This window comes from Oncorhynchus nerka, unplaced genomic scaffold, assembly GCF_034236695.1.
Source record: "Oncorhynchus nerka isolate Pitt River unplaced genomic scaffold, Oner_Uvic_2.0 unplaced_scaffold_948, whole genome shotgun sequence".
In the NCBI taxonomy this organism is placed as follows: domain Eukaryota; kingdom Metazoa; phylum Chordata; class Actinopteri; order Salmoniformes; family Salmonidae; genus Oncorhynchus; species Oncorhynchus nerka.
Genome location: NW_027040367.1, coordinates 116,666 through 138,148, shown reverse-complemented (window position 1 = coordinate 138,148; position 21,483 = coordinate 116,666). Strand labels below are relative to the sequence as shown.

Genomic DNA, 21,483 nt, shown 5'->3' with positions numbered 1-21,483 from the left:
TGTAGCTGTCCCCATCCAGGGGTTAGATCCTGATGACAGGACACGTTCTGTAGCTGTCCCCATCCAGGGGTTAGATCCTGATGACAGGACACGTTCTGTAGCTGTCCCCATCCAGGGGTTAGATCCTGATGACAGGACACATTCTGTAGCTGTCCCCATCCAGGGGTTAGATCCTGATGACAGGACACGTTCTGTAGCTGTCCCCATCCAGGGGTTATTTCCTGATGACAGGACACGTTCTGTAGCTGTCCCCATCCAGGGGTTAGATCCTGATGACAGGACACGTTCTGTAGCTGTCCCCATCCAGTGGTTAGATCCTGATGACAGGACACGTTCTGTAGCTGTCCCCATCCAGGGGTTAGATCCTGATGACAGGACACGTTCTGTAGCTGTCCCCATCCAGGGGTTAGATCCTGATGACAGGAGACGTTCTGTAGCTGTCCCCATCCAGGGGTTAAATCCTGATCTAAATGTGTAATTACTGTTGAGCATGTCTAATTTGTGTATCAGTGTGGAATTAACTGGCTGACACAGTCACAGGGCTGTTTGAAAGGAACCAGATAAATTATTACCCATGCTCCTTTGGGCTCTCTGGAACCTAATGAAAGTCTTTGATTATTTGATCATGGTGGCTTAGTCACTGAACTAATTCCTGTAAGGCACAGAAATTGAGACACATGTCGATCCACTGATTAGTTTGACACACTGCATGGATGCATAATATCTATCTACACTCTTAGAGAAAAGGGTTCTACCTGGAACCAAAAGGGTTCTACCTGGAGCCAAAAGGGTTCTACCTGGAACCAAAAGGGTTCTACATGGAGCCAAAAGGTTCTACCTGGAACCAAAAGGGTTCTACCCGGAGCCAAAAGGGTTCTACCTGGAACAAAAAGGGTTCTACATGGAGCCAAAAGGGTTGTACCTATTGGGACAGTCTTAGAACCCTTTTAGGTTCTAGATAGCATCTTTTTTTCTCAGAGTGTTTTCTGAAAAGACACCTCCAATTTGAAATCTGGTTGACATACTTGAGGAACTCATTGTTGTCCTTTCAGTTGTCCTGTTTTGTTGATCCTAAAGGTCGCCGATTAAGAACAGATACGTTTGGAATGTAAATCCTGGGTTTTGACTGTTCTTCAGACTAAGCATTGACAACTTAACCTTTCTCTGTTATGTATATGCCCTTCACAAAAAGGCTATTTGTAGACAATGCATAGAATGGATAGACAATGAGTGGGTGGTAGAATGATAGAAACAATAGACTGGTACAGAGGGAAGCATATGTGTGGAGACAACGAAGAACGGGGTGGCAGACAGCCTAGCGGTTGAGAGCATGTGCCAGTAACCCAAAGGTCACTGGTTCAAATCCCGGAGCCAACTAGGTGAAAAATCTGTCGATGTGCCCTTGAGCAAGGCACTTAACCCTCATTGCTCCTGTAAGAACGTCTGATAGATTAGTAAAATGTAGGTAGTTTTGCCAAAGTATTCTTCACCTAGTATGTAAGATAGTCTTCATCTGACTGGAGTTTTTTAAAATCTCCCTGATCAAATTCAATAGAATCACATCATTTTATTATCCAGTGTGTTCAATAGAATCACACCATTTTATTCTCCAGTGTGTTCAATAGAATCACACCATTTTATTCTCCAGTGTGTTCAATAGAATCACACCATTTTATTCTCCAGTGTGTTCAATAGAATCACACCATTTTATTCTCCAGTGTGTTCAATAGAATCACACCATTTTATTCTCCAGTGTGTTCAATAGAATCACACCATTTTATTCTCCAGTGTGAATCACACCAATCCAGTGTGTGCAATAGAATCACACCATTTTATTCTCCAGTGTGTTCAATAGAATCACACCATTTTATTATCCAGTGTGTGCAATAGAATCACACCATTTTATTCTCCAGTGTGTTCAATAGAATCACACCATTTTATTATCCAGTGTGTGCAATAGAATCACACCATTTTATTCTCCAGTGTGTTCAATAGAATCACACCATTTTATTCTCCAGTGTGTTCAATAGAATCACACCATTTTATTATCCAGTGTGTTCAATATAATCACATCATTTTATTATCCAGTGTGTTCAATAGAATCACACCATTTTATTCTCCAGTGTGTGCAATAGAATCACACCATTTTATTCTCCAGTGTGTTCAATAGAATCACACCATTTTATTCTCCAGTGTGTTAAATAGAATCACATCATTTTATTATCCAGTGTGTTCAATAGAATCACACCATTTTATTCTCCAGTGTGTGCAATAGAATCACACCATTTTATTCTCCAGTGTGTGCAATAGAATCACACCATTTTATTCTCCAGTGTGTTCAATAGAATCACACCATTTTATTCTCCAGTGTGTTCAATAGAATCACACCATTTTATTATCCAGTGTGTTCAATATAATCACATCATTTTATTATCCAGTGTGTTCAATAGAATCACACCATTTTATTCTCCAGTGTGTGCAATAGAATCACACCATTTTATTCTCCAGTGTGTTCAATAGAATCACACCATTTTATTCTCCAGTGTGTTCAATAGAATCACATCATTTTATTATCCAGTGTGTTCAATAGAATCACACCATTTTATTCTCCAGTGTGTGCAATAGAATCACACCATTTTATTCTCCAGTGTGTGCAATAGAATCACACCATTTTATTCTCCAGTGTGTTCAATAGAATCACACCATTTTATTCTCCAGTGTGTTCAATAGAATCACAGTGTGTTGACTCATTTGTACGATGAGAAAAATATTAGTTTTGAGCCCCTTCCACCTCTCTGCACCAACCTCCACAGATCCCTATGGAGCCAAGGGACTCAGTGATTCAGCACTTAAACCCTCTATCTATTCTTTGTCCTTCACTCGTATTTTAATTTCCACCTGGGACCTCTGCATCTCCCCGGCTCCTGCTGTGTTGGGGAAGATAGAGGGGACGGAGTAACGTGGAGGAACTTCCATTATCTTTTCAACAAGCATTTAGGTCACTGAGGAACGAATGGAACACACTGACTGCACCCCATACGGCACTCTGTTCCTTATATAGGGCCCATAGGGTTCTGGTCAAAAGTAGAGCACTACATAGGGAATAGGGTCCCCATAGGGCTCTGGTCAAAAGTAGTGTACTACATAGGGAATAGGGTGTCATTTGGGACACATCCATAAAGAGTTTTTTTTCTATTTTTTTCTGAAGAATCCCAATTACCCCACAGACTGAAGTAGAGACCTGTGAGGACATGCTCCTTAGAGAGAACGGTTGGGACTTTCAGATCGTTTAGTTTTGGGCTGAGTCAAGCCAACTCCCCTGGCAGGTCTGTTTCAGCACCACGTGTCTATTGGACAGCTCCGTTAATCAGAGTTGTTGTGCAGGAGTCAGGACAGTTCAGCTCTGGTGTGGGGTCTGACAGGGCAGGGGATGGGATGGAGGATAGGGATGGGGTTTGGGTTGAGCCTCTCACTCCTCTATCATGTGAGGATATGGCTTCTTAGAGAGGACATTTAGGAACGTTCACTTTGGGCTCGAACCAACTACTTGGCAGTTCCGATTTAAACACCACATGCCTGGTGGACAGTTCATTTCCACGGTATGGGGCTTGACACTTCACAAGATGGGATAAAAAAGAAAAGAAAAGCCCAGACCGACCAGGGAAGATGGATCATAGAGGACTTGTAAAACAGTTTATACGGTGAGGCTATCATACAATATCTAATTCCAAGTAATGATACTATAATATTATTCCTTTTACATAGTTGAACCTTCTCAGGGAACTTCTTACCATTTCAAACCCTTTTTTTGTGTTGGTAACATCCTTTGGGAACTTCTTTTTAAATCCTATTTTTAACTGTGGTCTAAGAGTCTAATGAGCGACCAGAACAGCGTGATACTACTAATCTGCTGATGATTATGCAGAGAGGTAATATCAGGCTAACTTTGTTTGTGTCCCAAATGGAAGCCTATTCCCTATATAAGTGCACTATTTTAGGAACAGGAACCCTATGGGCCCTGGTCAAAAGTAGTGCGCTAAATAGGGAATAGGGTGCTATTTGGGAATTTTCATAAGATGTTAATCTTTCTTGTCGTTAACAACATATCAGGGTTTAACTGTCTTGTCGTTGAGGAAAATTTTGTTAATGAGAAAAAAGAAATGGAAGAATAGAACAGTGAAAATGTTTGGAAAGAACTTCAGACCAGGTATCAGCCTCATACCCAAAGCCAAGTGTCAGTTCAGCCACTGGCCACTGTGGGAACTGGCCAATCAACAGGCTAGATGAGACGTTACCATGTGTTTGATTAATGACGTGTCGGTAGCAGTGAAATAAGACACACTTGGAGGTCAGATAGATTTCTGAGGAGAAACCCTCACGCTTATGCTCTCGCACGCATGCACGCACACGCACGCACGCACGCACGCACGCACGCACACACACACACACACACACACACACACACACACACACACTGTGTAACACTATGTCTAATCTCTACCCGCCAGGTCCTGGTGCCTGGGCAGCAGACCACAGTCCTTCTCCAGCCTCTGCTGTCTGACACAGAGCACAAGGTGACGGTTACCCCAGTCTACACAGATGGACAGGACGGCATCAGTGTTTCTTCAGTGGGCAGAACATGTGAGTACAGCCTTCCTTGTGGATGGTTCTATGGTTCTATGAAGCTTGTAGCTGGTGTGATGACTGGGGTTTACACTTGGCTCTATTGTGGGGGGTGTATGGTAAATGCTATGATGCAATTCAAGCTCTATATTGAGCTCTACTTACCTATTTCTATATATACATCAAAACTATGAAATAACACATATGGAATTCATGTAGTAACCAAAAAAAGAAGTGTTAAACAAATCAAAATATATTTGAGATTCTTCAAAGTAGCCACCCTTTGCCTTGATGACGGCTTTGCACACTCTTGGTATTCTCTCAACCAGCTTCATGAGTTAGTCGCCTGGAAGTGTTGAGTTGTTCTTGCCATAATATGGACTTGGTCTTTTACCAAATAGGGCTCTCTTCTGTATACCACCTCTACTTTGTCACAACACAACTGATTCCACAAATGAACTTTTAACAAGGCAATCCTGTTAATTGAAATGCATTCCAGGTGACTACCTCATGAAGCTGGTTGAGAGAATTCCAAGAGTGTGCAAAGCTGTCATCAAGGCAAAGGGTGGCTACTTTGTAGAAACTCAAATGTTTTGGGTTACTACATGATTCCATATGTGTTATTTCATAGTTTTGATGTCTTTACTATTATTCTACAATGTAGAAAATAATAAAACCAATGAAAACCCTTGGATGAGTAGATGTGAGTAGTACTGTTTATATATATATATATATATATGTATGTATGTATGTATGTATGTGTGTGTGTGTGTGTGTGTGTGTGTGTGTGTGTGTGTGTGTGTGTGTGTGTGTGTGTGTGTGTGCGCATATATATACGTGATTATTTTATTTTGACACAGCAAATACTTATAAGCCCATGTGGGCGGGGCATCCTGATGATGCATGACTCCATGTGGGCGGGGCATCCTGATGATGCATGACTCCATGTGGGCGGGGCATCCTGATGATGCATGACTCCATGTGGGCGGGGCATCCTGAAGATGCATGACTCTGTAATAAAATAAATCAAATCAAAATCAAATGGTAGGCATTTGGTTGAGAAGGGTTGTCCATCTAGATACCAATCCCACTAAGTTCAGTGAACCACCTCAGTCAGACTAGTTACAGCAGGTGGAAAATATTCCCAGGGTGTCAGTTCCCTGTCGTCACCCTCTGAGGACGGTGTAAATGGACAGCCAGAAATTATTGATCATGTCCATTAATAAGCTTAATGAAAGCCATTCATAATCACACAGTCAGTCTGTTCTCAGTCATGAGCCACTGAAACACTTCCTCATGCTGTAATTGATTATATACACTCAGCTCAACATCATTGTCTGAATGATTAAACACTCTACCAATAGCAAGCTGGTGATGCGTCCAAAACGGTATCCTTTTCACTACATCAGTCATACTCAGCTGGTGGACCGCAGGCCGGATCCGGACACAGAACGGGGTCAAACATTTTTTATATATATTTTTTTATTTGACCTTTATTTGACCAGGCAAGTCAGTTAAGAACACATTCTTATTTTCAATGACGGCCTAGGAACAGTGGGTTAACTGCCTGTTCAGGGGCAGAACTCGCAACCTTCCGGTTACTAGTCCAACGCTCTAACCACTAGGCTACCCTGCCGCCAATACGGACCGAGGGCCGGATCCGGACACAGAACGGGGTCAATACGGACCGAGGGACAGATCCGGACACAGAACGGGGTCAATACAGACCAAGGGACAGATCCGGACACAGAACGGGGTCAATACGGACCGAGGGACAGATCTGGACACAGAACGGGGTCAATACGGACCGAGGGACAGATCTGGACACAGAACGGGGTCAATACGGACCGAGGGACAGATCTGGACACAGAACGGGGTCAAAACGGACCGAGGGACAGATCCGGACACAGAACGGGGTCAATACAGACCAAGGGACAGATCCGGACACAGAACGGGGTCAATACGGACCGAGGGACAGATCTGGACACAGAACGGGGTCAATACGGACCGAGGGACAGATCTGGACACAGAACGGGGTCAATACGGACCGAGGGACAGATCTGGACACAGAACGGGGTCAATACGGACCGAGGGACAGATCTGGACACAGAACGGGGTCAATACGGACCGAGGGACAGATCCGGACACAGAACGGGGTCAATACGGACCGAGGGACAGATCCGGACACAGAACGGGGTCAATACAGACCGAGGGACAGATCCGGACACAGAACGGGGTCAATACAGACCGAGGGACAGATCTGGACACAGAACGGGGTCAATACGGACCGAGGGACAGATCCGGACACAGAACGGGGTCAATACGGACCGAGGGACAGATCTGGACACAGAACGGGGTCAATACGGACCGAGGGACAGATCTGGACACAGAACGGGGTCAATACGGACCGAGGGACAGATCCGGAGACAGAACGGGGTCAATACAGACCGAGGGACAGATCCGGACACAGAACGGGGTCAAAACGGACCGAGGGACAGATCTGGACACAGAACGGGGTCAATACGGACCGAGGGACAGATCCAGACACAGAACGGGGTCAATACGGACCGAGGGACAGATCTGGACACAGAACGGGGTCAATACGGACCGAGGGACAGATCTGGACACAGAACGGGTCAAACGGACCGAGGGACAGATCCGGACACAGAACGGGTCAATACAGACCAAGGGACAGATCCGGACACAGACGGGGTCAATACGGACCGAGGGACAGATCTGGACACAGAACGGGTCAATACGGACCGAGGGACAGATCTGGACACAGAACGGGTCAATACGGACCGAGGGACAGATCTGGACACAGAACGGGTCAATACGGACCGAGGGACAGATCTGGACACAGAACGGGGTCAATACGGACCGAGGGACAGATCTGGGACAGAACGGGGTCAATACGGACCGAGGGACAGATCCGGACACAGAACGGGTCAATACGGACCGAGGGACAGATCCGGACACAGAACGGGGTCAATACAGACCGAGGGACAGATCCGGACACAGAACGGGTCAATACAGACCGAGGGACAGATCTGGACACAGAACGGGTCAATACGGACCGAGGGACAGATCCGGACACAGAACGGGTCAATACGGACCGAGGGACAGATCTGGACACAGAACGGGGTCAATACGGACCGAGGGACAGATCTGGACACAGAACGGGGTCAATACGGACCGAGGGACAGATCCGGACACAGAACGGGGTCAATACAGACCGAGGGACAGATCCGGACACAGAACGGGGTCAAAACGGACCGAGGGACAGATCTGGACACAGAACGGGGTCAATACGGACCGAGGGACAGATCCAGACACAGAACGGGGTCAATACGGACCGAGGGACAGATCTGGACACAGAACGGGGTCAATACGGACCGAGGGACAGATCCGGACACAGAACGGGGTCAATACGGACCGAGGGACAGATCTGGACACAGAACGGGGTCAATACAGACCAAGGGACAGATCCGGACACAGAACGGGGTCAATACGGACCGAGGGACAGATCCGGACACAGAACGGGTCAATACGGACCGAGGGACAGATCCGGACACAGAACGGGTCAATACAGACCGAGGGACAGGACAGAACGGGGTCAAAACGGACCGAGGGACAGATCTGGACACAGAACGGGGTCAATACGGACCGAGGGACAGATCTGGACAGATCAATACGGACCGAGGGACAGATCTGGACACAGAACGGGTCAATACGGACCGAGGGACAGATCCGGACAGAACGGGATACGGACCGAGGGACAGATCCGGACACAGAACGGGTCAATACGGACCGAGGGACAGATCTGGACACAGAACGGGTCAATACGGACCGAGGGACAGATCCGGACACAGAACGGGGTCAATACGGACCGAGGGACAGATCCGGACACAGAACGGGGTCAAAACGGACCGAGGGACAGATCTGGACACAGAACGGGTCAATACGGACCGAGGGACAGATCCGGACACAGAACGGGGACGGACGAGGGACAGATCTGGACACAGAACGGGTCAATACGGACCGAGGGACAGATCCGGACACAGAACGGGGTCAATACGGACCGAGGGACAGATCCGGACACAGAACGGGGTCAATACGGACCGAGGGACAGATCCGGACACAGAACGGGGTCAATACGGACCGAGGGACAGATCCGGACACAGAACGGGGTCAATACGGACCGAGGGACAGATCCGGACACAGAACGGGGTCAATACGGACCGAGGGACAGATCCGGACACAGAACGGGGTCAAAACGGACCGAGGGACAGATCTGGACACAGAACGGGGTCAATACGGACCGAGGGACAGATCCGGACACAGAACGGGGTCAATACGGACCGAGGGACAGATCCGGACACAGAACGGGGTCAATACGGACCGAGGGACAGATCTGGACACAGAACGGGGTCAATACGGACCGAGGGACAGATCCGGACACAGAACGGGGTCAATACGGACCGAGGGACAGATCCGGACACAGAACGGGGTCAAAACGGACCGAGGGCCCCGACTAAAAATAAAGAAATAAACATTTGTTTGGTGTTCGACTCCTGGTATCATTATGAACACACGTAAGACAAGGAAAATGTGGAGAAATGCAGGAAGTTAGCTTTAAAACGGCTACATTTTCCCTTCGCCCCGTGGTATAATGTGGAGAAATGCAGGAAGTTAGCTTTAAAACGGCTACATTTTCCCTTCGCCCCGTGGTATAATGTGGAGAAATGCAGGAAGTTAGCTTTAAAACGGCTACATTTTCCCTTCGCCCCGTGGTATAATGTGGAGAAATGCAGGAAGTTAGCTTTAAAACGGCTACATTTTCCCTTCGCTCCGTGGTATAATGTGGAGAAATGCAGGAAGTTAGCTTTAAAACTGATACATTTTCCCTTCGCCCCGTGGTATAATGTGGAGAAATGCAGGAAGTTAGCTTTAAAACGGCTACATTTATCCTTCGCTCCGTGGTATAATGTGTACAAATGCAGGAAGTTAGCTTTAAAACTGCAATGTTTTCTTTCTGCCAACAAGAAGGGTGTGTGAACAGAGTGAACTGTTTAGGGATGCGTGGGTTGCTAGGTGGGGGGGGTTGTTACTATGCTGACAAATCACAATAGCCATCCGGATCTTTGTCACCTAAGAAATCCGTGTGACCAGACCGTCTCAAGTTGTACTCGTGTTCCGCGGCACGGCCCGTAAGGCTCAGACCAACAGTAGTGCAGCCTATAGGGAAAGGGGTGCTTTTTCAGACTGGGATTGTCTCCTCTTTAAAATGTAAATGAAAATGCCACAGTGAATATAAGTCAAATGTGTTTTTAAAGTAGAGAGCAGAGAGAGTACAGTCCCTTTGGCTTTGGCGAGCTTGTATTCCAAATGAAACCCCAAACCTTGTAAAAACACAATAGTTCATAAATCACACATACATATGACTTTAATAACTCTCAGTGTTTTGGATGGATGGAATCTGTGGTTTGCATATTGGTGCAATACCATAACAATTGACTGCAGCCTAACAGCGTACCGTAAACCACAGTGTATAAGTGACAGTTTCTCTACCAATAATTTTGAACCATATCTTCACCATTTTACCGTAAACCACAGTGTATAAGTGACAGTTTCTCTACCAATAATTTTGAACCATATCTTCACCATTTTACCGTAAACCACAGTGTATAAGTGACAGTTTCTCTATCAACCATCTTCACCATTTTACCGTAAACCACAGTGTATAAGTGACAGTTTCTCTACCAATCATTTTGAACCATATCTTCACCATTTTACCGTAAACCACAGTGTATAAGTGACAGTTTCTCTACCAATCATTTTGAACCATATCTTCACCATTTTACCGTAAACCACAGTGTATAAGTGACAGTTTCTCTACCAATCATTTTGAACCATATCTTCACCATTTTACCGTAAACCACAGTGTATAAGTGACAGTTTCTCTATCAATCATCTTCACCATTTTACCGTAAACCACAGTGTATAAGTGACAGTTTCTCTACCAATCATCTTCACCATTTTACCGTAAACCACAGTGTATAAGTGACAGTTTCTCTACCAATCATCTTCACCATTTTACCGTAAACCACAGTGTATAAGTGACAGTTTCTCTACCAATCATTTTGAACCGCATCTTCACCATTTTACCGTAAACCACAGTGTATAAGTGACAGTTTCTCTATCAACCATCTTCACCATTTTACCGTAAACCACAGTGTATAAGTGACAGTTTCTCTATCAATCATCTTCACCATTTTACCGTAAACCACAGTGTATAAGTGACAGTTCTCTACTGCTCTTGTTTTGTCAGTGCCCCTCTCGGCGCCTAGCAACCTGAGGGTGTCTGAGGAGTGGTTCAGTCGCTTCCGCATCACCTGGGACACGCCTCCTTCTCCCACCTTGGGCTTCAGGGTAGTCTACCAACCCACCTCTGGTACGTACACACCTGTTACAATACACCTGTTATAATACACACCTGTTACAATACACCTGTTATAATACACACCTGTTACAATACACACGTTACAATACACACCTGTCACAATACACACATGTTACAATACACACCTGTTACAATACACACCTGTTACAATACACACCTGTTACAATACACACCTGTTACAATACACACCTGTTATAATACACACCTGTTATAATACACACCTGTTATAATACACACCTGTTACAATACACACCTGTTATAATACACACATGTTATAATACACACCTGTTACAATACACACCTGTTACAATACACACCTGTTACAATACACACATGTTACAATACACACCTGTTACAAAACACACCTCTCTCGTCTCAATATTTTAAACACCATTATTCAGTCTGCCGTCTCAGACAGTCTTTTAAACACCATTATTCAGTCTGCCGTCTCAGACAGTCTTTTAAACACCATTATTCAGTCTGCCGTCTCAGACAGTCTTTTAAACACCATTATTCTGTCTGCCGTCTCAGACAGTCTTTTAAACACCATTATTCTGTCTGCCGTCTCAGACAGTCTTTTAAACACCATTATTCAGTCTGCCGTCTCAGACAGTCTTTTAGAACACCATTATTCAGTCTGCCGTCTCAGACAGTCTTTTAAACACCATTATTCAGTCTGTCGTCTCAGACGGTCTTTTAAACACCATTATTCAGTCTGCCGTCTCAGACAGTCTTTTAGAACACCATTATTCAGTCTGCCGTCTCAGACAGTCTTTTAAACACCATTATTCAGTCTGCCGTCTCAGACAGTCTTTTAGAACACCATTATTCAGTCTGCCGTCTCAGACAGTCTTTTAGAACACCATTATTCAGTCTGCCGTCTCAGAGAGTCTTTTAGAACACCATTATTCAGTCTGCCGTCTCAGACAATCTTTTAGAACACCATTATTCAGTCTGCCGTCTCAGACAGTCTTTTAGAACACCATTATTCAGTCTGCCGTCTCAGACAGTCTTTTAGAACACCATTATTCAGTCTGCCGTCTCAGACAGTCTTTTAGAACACCATTATTCAGTCTGCCGTCTCAGACAGTCTTTTAAACACCATTATTCAGTCTGCCGTCTCAGACAGTCTTTTAAACACCATTATTCTGTCTGCCGTCTCAGTAATTTTCCATTGTAAACAGAAGGCTTGATGTGGGTGTAACACAGCGTGTGGGGAAATATCCCTCAGCTTTGTTTCCTACTTGGAGAAACTACATGAGAAACAGAAAGAAGAAAGAGTCTGTGGATGTGTTCCAAATGGAAACCTGGTCCCTATGTACTACTTTTGACCAGAGCCCTATGGGGACCCTATTCCCTATATAGTGCACTACTTTTGACCAGAGATCTATGGGGACCCTATTCCCTATATAGTGCACTACTTTTGACCAGAGCCCTATGGGGACCCTATTCTCTATATAGTGCACTACTTTTGACCAGAGCCCTATGGGGACCCTATTCCCTATATAGTGCACTACTTTTGACCAGAGATCTATGGGGACCCTATTCCTTATGTAGTGAACTACTTTTGACCAGAGCCCTATGGGGACCCTATTCCTTATGTAGTGAACTACTTTTGACCAGAGCCCTATGGGGACCCTATTCCCTATATAGTGCACTACTTTTGACCAGAGCCCTATGGGGACCCTATTCCTTAAGTAGTGCACTACTTTTGACAAGGATCCAAAGAGCTCCGGTCAAAAGTAGTGCACTACATAGGGGATTGGTTGCCATTTGGGTTGCATCCTGTGACTGTGTGAGCCTCTGCTTTCTATTAGAAGCTCTTTAAACTGTCCTGTGGTCCAGAGAAATGGGTCCTCCACCTAGATTTAATACCCTGCTCTGTGGTCTAGAGAAATGGGTCCTCCACCTAGATTTAATACCCTGCCCTGTGGTCCAGAGAAATGGGTCCACCACCTAGATTTAATACCCTGCTCTGTGGTCTAGAGAAATGGGTCCACCACCTAGATTTAATACCCTGCCCTGTGGTCCAGAGAAATGGGTCCTCCACCTAGATTTAATACCCTGCCCTGTGGTCCAGAGAAATGGGTCCACCACCTAGATTTAATACCCTGCTCTGTGGTCTAGAGAAATGGGTCCTCCACCTAGATTTAATACCCTGCCCTGTGGTCCAGAGAAATGGGTCCTCCACCTAGATTGAATAGCCTGCCCTGTGGTCCAGAGAAATGGGTCCTCCACCTAGATTGAATGCCCTGTCCTGTGGTCCAGAGAAATGGGTCCTCCAACTAGATTGAATAGCCTGCCCTGTGGTCCAGAGAAATGGGTCCTCCACCTAGATTGAATAGCCTGCCCTGTGGTCCAGAGAAATGGGTCCTCCACCTAGATTGAATAGCCTGCCCTGTGGTCCAGAGAAATGGGTCCTCCACCTAGATTTAATACCCTGCCCTGTGGTCCAGAGAAATGGGTCCTCCACCTAGATTGAATAGCCTGTCCTATGGTCCAGAGAAATGGGTCCTCCACCTAGATTGAATACCCTGCCCTGTGGTCCAGAGAAATGGGTCCTCCACCTAGATTGAATAGCCTGCCCTGTGGTCCAGAGAAATGGGTCCTCCAACTAGATTTTGAATGCCCTGTCCTTTGGTCCAGAGAAATGGGTCCTCCAACTAGATTGAATGGCCTGCCCTGTGGTCCAGAGAAATGGGTCCTCCAACTAGATTGAATAGCCTGCCCTGTGGTCCAGATAAATGGGTCCTCCAACTAGATTGAATAGCCTGCCCTGTGGTCCAGAGAAATGGGTCCTCCAACTAGATTGAATAGCCTGCCCTGTGGTCCAGAGAAATGGGTCCTCCAACTAGATTGAATAGCCTGCCCTGTGGTCCAGAGAAATGGGTCCTCCAACTAGATTGAATGCCTTCTACAACAAGAGGAACAGGGGGCTCTGCCTCAGTCTGTTAGAGGAGAGGTGCTTACTCTCACTACAACACATGTTCCCTGCCCTTCTTCCCTTCTCTCTGCCTGCGCCTCCCTTCCTCATTGTCCAGACTGCCCTCAAATACATTTGGTTGGAACTTTAGGTGCAACATGATACGTGTGTGTGTGTGTGTGTGTGTGTGTGTGTGTGTGTGTGTGTGTGTGTGTGTGTGTGTGTGTCTGTGTGTCTGTGTGTCTGTGTGTCTATGCGTGTTCCTGAGCCAGTCTCTGTGTTTCCTACAGGGCCGGGGTCAGCTCTGGAGACCTTTGTGGGAGACGACGTCAACACCATGCTGATCCTGAACCTGCAAAGTGACACTGAGTACACTGTGAAGGTCATCTCTTCCTACACCACGGGATCCAGCCAGCCTCTCCAGGGCACCGCCAAGACATGTAATATATTGGCTCTATTGGTCAGGTTGGGTGTGTGTGTGTGTGTGTGTGTGTGTGTGTGTTGCTGGCGCTGTGTGTGTGTGTGTTGCTGACCCTGTATGTGTTTGTGTGTGTGTGTGTTGCTGGCGCTGTGTGTGTGTGTGTGTGTTGCTGGCGCTGTGTGTGTGTGTGTGTGTGTGTGTGTGTGTGTGTGTGTGTGTGTGTGTCATCACCTCCTACACCACAGGATCCAGCCAACCACCCCCCCACACACACACACCACCACTACATGTTAGGGCTGGTGAATGGTGTTCAGGTAGTTTAGGTAGACTCCTGTTGCAGTTCAAGACCACAACAAAGGGAACCTCAGGACTCTTCCAACTGCCAAATACCAAGCAGCCACTTTGGATGCCGCGTTAAACGCTTGTTCTCAAAGTGAAGTACACCACATGACTAAAAGTATGTGGACACCCGCTTGTCGAACATCTCATTCCAAAATCATGGGCATATTAATATGGAGTTGGTCCCGCTTTTGCTGCTATAACAGCCTCCACTCTTCTGGGAAGGCTTTCCACTAGATGTTGGAACATTGCTGCGGGGACTTGCTTCCATTCAGCCACAAGAGCATTAGTGAGGTCGGGCACTGAAGTTGGGCGATTAGGCCTGGCTCGCAGTCTGCGTTCCAATTAATCCCAGAGGTGTTCGATGGGGTTAAAGTCAGGGCACTGTGCAGGCCAGTCAAGTTCTTCCACACCGACCTCGACAAACCAGTTCTGTATGGACCTCACTTTGTGCACGGGGGGCATTGTCATGCTGAAACAGGAAAGTGCCTTCCCCAAACTGTTGCCACAAAGTTGGAAGCACCGAATCATCTAGAATGTAATGTATGCTGTTGCGTTAACATTTCCCTTCACTGGAACTAAGAGGCCCGAACCATGAAGAACAGCCCCAGACCATTATTCCTCATCCACCAAACTTTACAGTTGGCACTATGCATTGGGGCAGGTCCACATACTTGTGTATATATATGGCGGTGAGCTTTACACCACTCCAGCTGACCCTTGGCATTGCGCATGGTGAACTTAGGCTTGTGTGCGGCTGCTCGGCCATGGAAACCCATTTCGTGAAGCTCCTGACAAACCAGTTATTGTGCCCGACGTTGCTTCCAGAGGCAGTTTGGAACGCGGTAGTGAGTGTTGCAACCGAGGACAGATTAATTTTACTCGCTACACATTTCAGCACTCGGCGGTTATGTGAGCTTGTGTGGCCTACCACTTTGAGGCTGAACCGTTGTTGCTCCTAGACGTTTCCACTTCACAATAACTGCACAAACAGTTGATCAGGGCAGCTCTAACAGGGCAGACATTTGACGAACTGACTTGTTGGAAAAGTGGCATCCTATGACGGTGCTACTTTGAAAGTCACTGAGCTCTTCAGTAAAGCCATTATACTGCCAGTGTTTGTCTATGGAGATTGCATGGCCGCGTGCTGAATGTTATACACCAGTCAGCAACGGGTGTGGCTAAAATAGCCAAATCCACTCATTTGAAGGGGGTGTTCACATACTTTTGTATGTGTAGTGTATGTCTACTCCTCTGAACCAGTGTGTAAAGATACATGTTATTAATCCCGTTTAATGCATAGCGCTTGGAGATTAAGCTTTAAGGAAGCGTAATACATAGCTTTTGTATTCTGTTTGCATTACATTATGCTGATAACATCAGAATCCCTTTTGTTTTGTTGAAGAGGATTTCAGCACCCTGACGGACAGCTGAGAATATCAATATTCAGGCAGACAGTGGGGGAAATGTTCACCCGTTTGCATATAAATGTGATATCAGCAGGTGCGACGTGAAATAATACATGCTTTGTTTGAGCTTTTCTCATCAAAAGTAAATAGATTGTCTTTTTCATAAAGTCCGTCTGGCTGTCGGCAGAGCGTCACGTCAGCGTCCTGCTGTGTGACTGACTACCTGAGAAGAGCTGCGTTCTCATTGGATCTCAGTCAGATGAGACGTTCCAGAGACACACGGTGATATAATATCTCTTCTCAACTGGCAGAACCAGGACATACTGCCAATCCACAATGGGAAGCTGGACCCAGAGCAATATATATATATATATATGTATGTATTTTCTTCATTTAACCTAGCAAGCCCGTTAAGAACAAATTCTTATTTACAATGACGACCTGGATTAAGCTGGGCCAATTGTGAGCCACCCTATGGGACTCCCAATCATGTCTGGATGTGATACAGCCTGGATTCGAACCAGGGACTGTAGTGATGCCTCTTGCACTGAGATGCAGTGCCTTAGACCGCTGCGCCACTCGGGAGCCCAAAACGTCTACAGTTGGATACATATTATACATGTACAATGAATGAGTGAATGGCTGACTGAATTAATGAGTGAATGGCTGACTGAATGAATGAGTGGATGGATGAATGAGTAAATGAGTGGATGGCTGACTGAATGAATGAGTGGATGGATGAATGAGTAAATGAGTGGATGGCTGACTGAATTAATGAGTGGATGGCTGACTGAATTAATGAGTGAATGGATGAATGAGTAAATGAGTGGATGGCTGACTGAATTAATGAGTGAATGGCTGACTGAATTAATGAGTGAATGGCTGACTGAATTAATGAGTGGATGGCTGACTGAATTAATGAGTGGATGGATGAATGAGTAAATGAGTGGATGGCTGACTCAATTAATGAGTGGATGGATGAATGAGTAAATGAGTGGATGGCTGACTGAATTAATGAGTGGATGGATGAATGAGTAAATGAGTGGATGGCTGACTGAATTAATGAGTGAATGGCTGACTGAATTAATGAGTGGATGGCTGACTGAATTAATGAGTGGATGGCTGACTGAATTAATGAGTGAATGGCTGACTGAATTAATGAGTGAATGGCTGACTGAATTAATGAGTGGATGGATGAATGAGTAAATGAGTGGATGGCTGACTGAATTAATGAGTGGATGGATGAATGAGTAAATGAGTGGATGGCTGACTGAATTAATGAGTGGATGGCTGACTGAATTAATGAGTGGATGAATGAGTAAATGAGTGGATGGATGGCTGACTGAATTAATGAGTGAATGGATGAATGAGTAAATGAATAATGCATGAATGAATTGATATATCCTGAGCATTAAATGTATGCAGCTCATCTCTATGTGGCTATAAGCCCCACCGCTGTACAAGGCAGCTATTCCATTATAGAGAGGGGAATTTAAGCCGTGACACAAATGCCTTATGATGCGTTGCAGTCTCTCTTTCACCCCCAAACACACTGTACAGTAGTTCACCTCCTCACGCTGGCCGTATAATTATATCTGCATACACACCACCAAGATCCCTATCAATATTTTATGCATTGTCAGTTTGACCTTTAAATAATTAAATGCACAAATAGCTCAATTTTACCTGGTTTTGACTCTTGTCTTCCATAGGTTTGTGCCCCTGGTGCAGCAGAGTGGCTGTCTGTCCATGCATACATACAGCTCATTAATACGGCTCGTATAAGGAAGTTAAAGACTGTGTCACAAACTGTTCCCTATTCCCTATATAGTGCTCCCATAGGACTCTGGTCTCAAACTGCACCCTATTCCCTATATAGTGCTCCCATAGGGCTCTGGTCTCAAATGGTTCCCTATTCCCTATATAGTGCTTCCATAGGACTCTGGTCTCAAACGGTTCCCTATTCCCTATATAGTGCTTCCATAGGACTCTGGTCTCAAACGGTTCCCTATGCCCTATATAGTGCTTCCATAGGGCTCTGGTCTCAAACTGTTCCCTATGCCCTATATAGTGCTCCCATAGGGCTGTGGTCAAAAGTAGTGCACTCTATAGGGACTAGGATGCTATTTAGGACAAATCCAAAGGCTGTCACATCCATTATTCACAAGGAGGAGAGATAATCCAGCTGCCATGTGTCTTCATGACTTTCCCTCTCGGAAGGCGGGTAACAAACTATAGATATAGCAGTTGTAGAATGTGAATACGATGTGTACGGGGGATGTGTCATGATCTCACAGTTGTGTCGTAGCTCTTTGATGTTCTGGGTGTTGACATGTTGTCGTTCCGTTCTAGAAGTTCGTATGCTACTTTGTCAGATTGTTTAGCTGTGTGATTCATTGACATTTTCGTTGTAAAGTGTAAGTCAGATGGAAACAACTTCTGCTCCTCTAAAATGAAACCAGGAATAATCATTTTAAAAGATTAGTTTGTTGTTGCAGCTTTTGTTTTTCAGAACATGTTTGTTGATGTACGGAACAGAGAGACTGTTTACACTCTTTAAACTGTTTACGGTTCCTAATAGCTTTCATAAAGATTGGAGAATAGATTCTAACTTATTGCTCTCTATCAACACGTCATATACTATTTAATCACTAAGATTAAGAGCCTTTCTTTTCTTTGATAACAAATGGAAGTTGGACAGGACTCAGAAGTTGGACATTAGTTCATATGGATTCTTCTCATACATCAGAATGAGTTGTTTATTTGAGTGGATGAAATTAATTCCTTAAAGACACACGGCTACACGGCTACACGGCTACACAGCTACACAGCTACACAGCTACACAGCCGCACAGCTACACAGCTGCACAGCTACACAGCTACACAGCTGGATTGATTGTGTTTCATTAGGACACGTTATCAATACTATCAACATCCTGGTCTTTACCTGTCAATACGATTAGCTAGGTTGACAGGTTGCAATTCTCCGTCAGCTGACGGCTTCAGTTTCTTCATGATGTGACTGTAGATAGTGATGTGGTGGGGTCATGATTGTGATCGTGATGTGATAGTGATTTGATGTGATAGTGATTTGATGTGATTTTGATTGTGATTTGATGTGATAGTGATTGTGATTTGATGTGATGGTGATTGTGATTTGATGTGATGGTGATTTGATGTGATTGTGATTTGATAGTGATTTGATGTGATAGTGAGTTGATGTGATAGTGATTTGATGTGATAGTGATTTGATGTGATAGTGATTTGATGTGATAGTGATTTGATGTGATAGTTATTTGATGTGATTGTGATTTGATGTGATAGTTATTTGATGTGATAGTGATTTGATGTGATAGTGATTTGATGTGATAGTGATTTGATGTGATAGTGATTTGATGTGGTAGTTATTTGATGTGATAGTGATTTGATGTTATAGTGATTTGGTGTGGTAGTTATTTGTTATTTGATAGTGATTTGATGTGATAGTTTGATGTGATAGTGATTTGATGTGAGTGATTTGATGTGATAGTGATTTGATGTGTGATTTGTGATAGTGATTTGATGTGATTGATTTGATAGTGATTTGATGATAGTGAGTTATTTGATGTGATTGTGATTTGATGTGATAGTGATTTGGTGTGGTAGTTATTTGATGTGATTGATGTGATAGTGATTTGATGTGATAGTTATTTGATGTGATAGTGATTTGATTTGATGATGATGATAGTGATTTGATGTGATAGTGATTTGATGTGATTTGAGTGATTTGATGTGATAGTGATGATTGATATTTGATGTGTGATGATGTGATAGTGATTTTTGATGTGATTTGATGTGATAGTGATTTGATGTGATAGTTATTGATGATAGTGATTTGATGTGATAGTTATTTGATTGATGTGATTGTGATTTGATGTGATTGATTTTTGATTGATTTGATAGTGATTTGATAGTGATTTGATGTGATTTGATGTGATAGTGATTTGATGTGATAGTTATTTGATTGTGATTTGATGTGATAGTGATGATAGTGATTTGATGATAGTGATAGTGATTTGATGTGATAGTGATTTGATGTGATTGATTTGATAGTGATTTGATGTGATAGTGATTTGATGTGATAGAGATTTGATGTGATTAGTGATTTGATGTGATAGTTATTTGATGTGATTGATTTGATTGTGATTTGATTTGATAGTGATTTGATGTGATAGTTGATTTGATGTGATTTGATGTGATAGTGATTTGATGTGATAGTGATTTGATGTGATTTGATGTGATAGTGATTTGATGTGATAGTTATTTGATGTGATAGTTATTTGATTTGATGTGATAGTGATTTGATGTGATAGTGATTTGATGTGATAGTGATTTGATGTGATAGTTATTTGATGTGATAGTGATTTGATGTGATTGATGTGATAGTGATTTGATGTGATAGTGATTTGATGTGATAGAGATTTGATGTGATAGTGATTTGATGTGATAGTTATTTGATGTGATTGATGTGATTGTGATTTGATGTGATAGTTATTTGATGTGATAGTTATTTGATGTGATTGATTTGATAGTGATTTGATGTGATAGTGATTTGATGTGATTTGATGTGATAGTGATGTGATAGTGATTTGATGTGATAGTTATTTGATGTGATAGAGATTTGATAGTGATTTGATGTGATAGTGATTGATGTGATAGTTATTTGATGTGATAGTGATTTGATGTGATAGTTATTTGATGTGATAGTGATTTGATGTGATAGTTATTTGATGTGATAGTGATTTGATGTGATAGTGATTTGATGTGATAGTGATTTGATAGTTATTTGATGTGATAGTGATTGATGTGATAGTGATGTGATTGTGATTTGATGTGATAGTGATTTGATGTGATAGTGATTTGATGTGATAGTTATTTGATGTGATAGTGATTTGATGTGATTGATGTGATAGTGATTTGATGTGATAGTGATTTGATGTGATAGTGATTTGATGTGATAGTTATTTGATGTGATAGTGATTTGATGTGATAGTGATTTGATGTGGTAGTTATTTGATGTGATAGTTATTTGATGTGATAGTTACTTGATGTGATAGTGATTTGATGTGATTGTGATTTGATGTGATAGTTATTTGATTTGATAGTTATTTGATGATATAGTGATGTGATAGTGATTTGATGTGATAGTGATTTGATGTGATAGTGATTTGATGTGATAGTTATTTGATGTGATAGTGATTTGATGTGATGTTATTTGATGTGATTGATTTGATTTGTGATAGTTATTTGTTATTTGATGTGATTT

At 43.8% G+C, this 21,483-nt stretch overlaps 1 protein-coding gene and 1 long non-coding RNA gene across 2 annotated transcripts in view; both read left to right on the top strand.

Moving 5' to 3' along the window:
* LOC135570674 (uncharacterized) overlaps nt 1–21,483 on the top strand; it is a 241,397-nt gene that overhangs the window by 122,350 nt on the left and 97,564 nt on the right. The gene's annotated exons all lie outside the window — the stretch shown is intronic.
* The window catches only part of LOC135570673 (collagen alpha-1(XIV) chain-like), a 128,182-nt gene that overhangs the window by 72,363 nt on the left and 34,336 nt on the right, over nt 1–21,483 (top strand). The window contains exons 16-18 of the mRNA XM_065016633.1: nt 4,509–4,641; nt 10,955–11,077; nt 14,300–14,449. Of these exons, the coding sequence (XP_064872705.1) occupies nt 4,509–4,641; nt 10,955–11,077; nt 14,300–14,449 (406 nt within the window). The remainder of the gene's footprint in view (nt 1–4,508; nt 4,642–10,954; nt 11,078–14,299; nt 14,450–21,483) is intronic.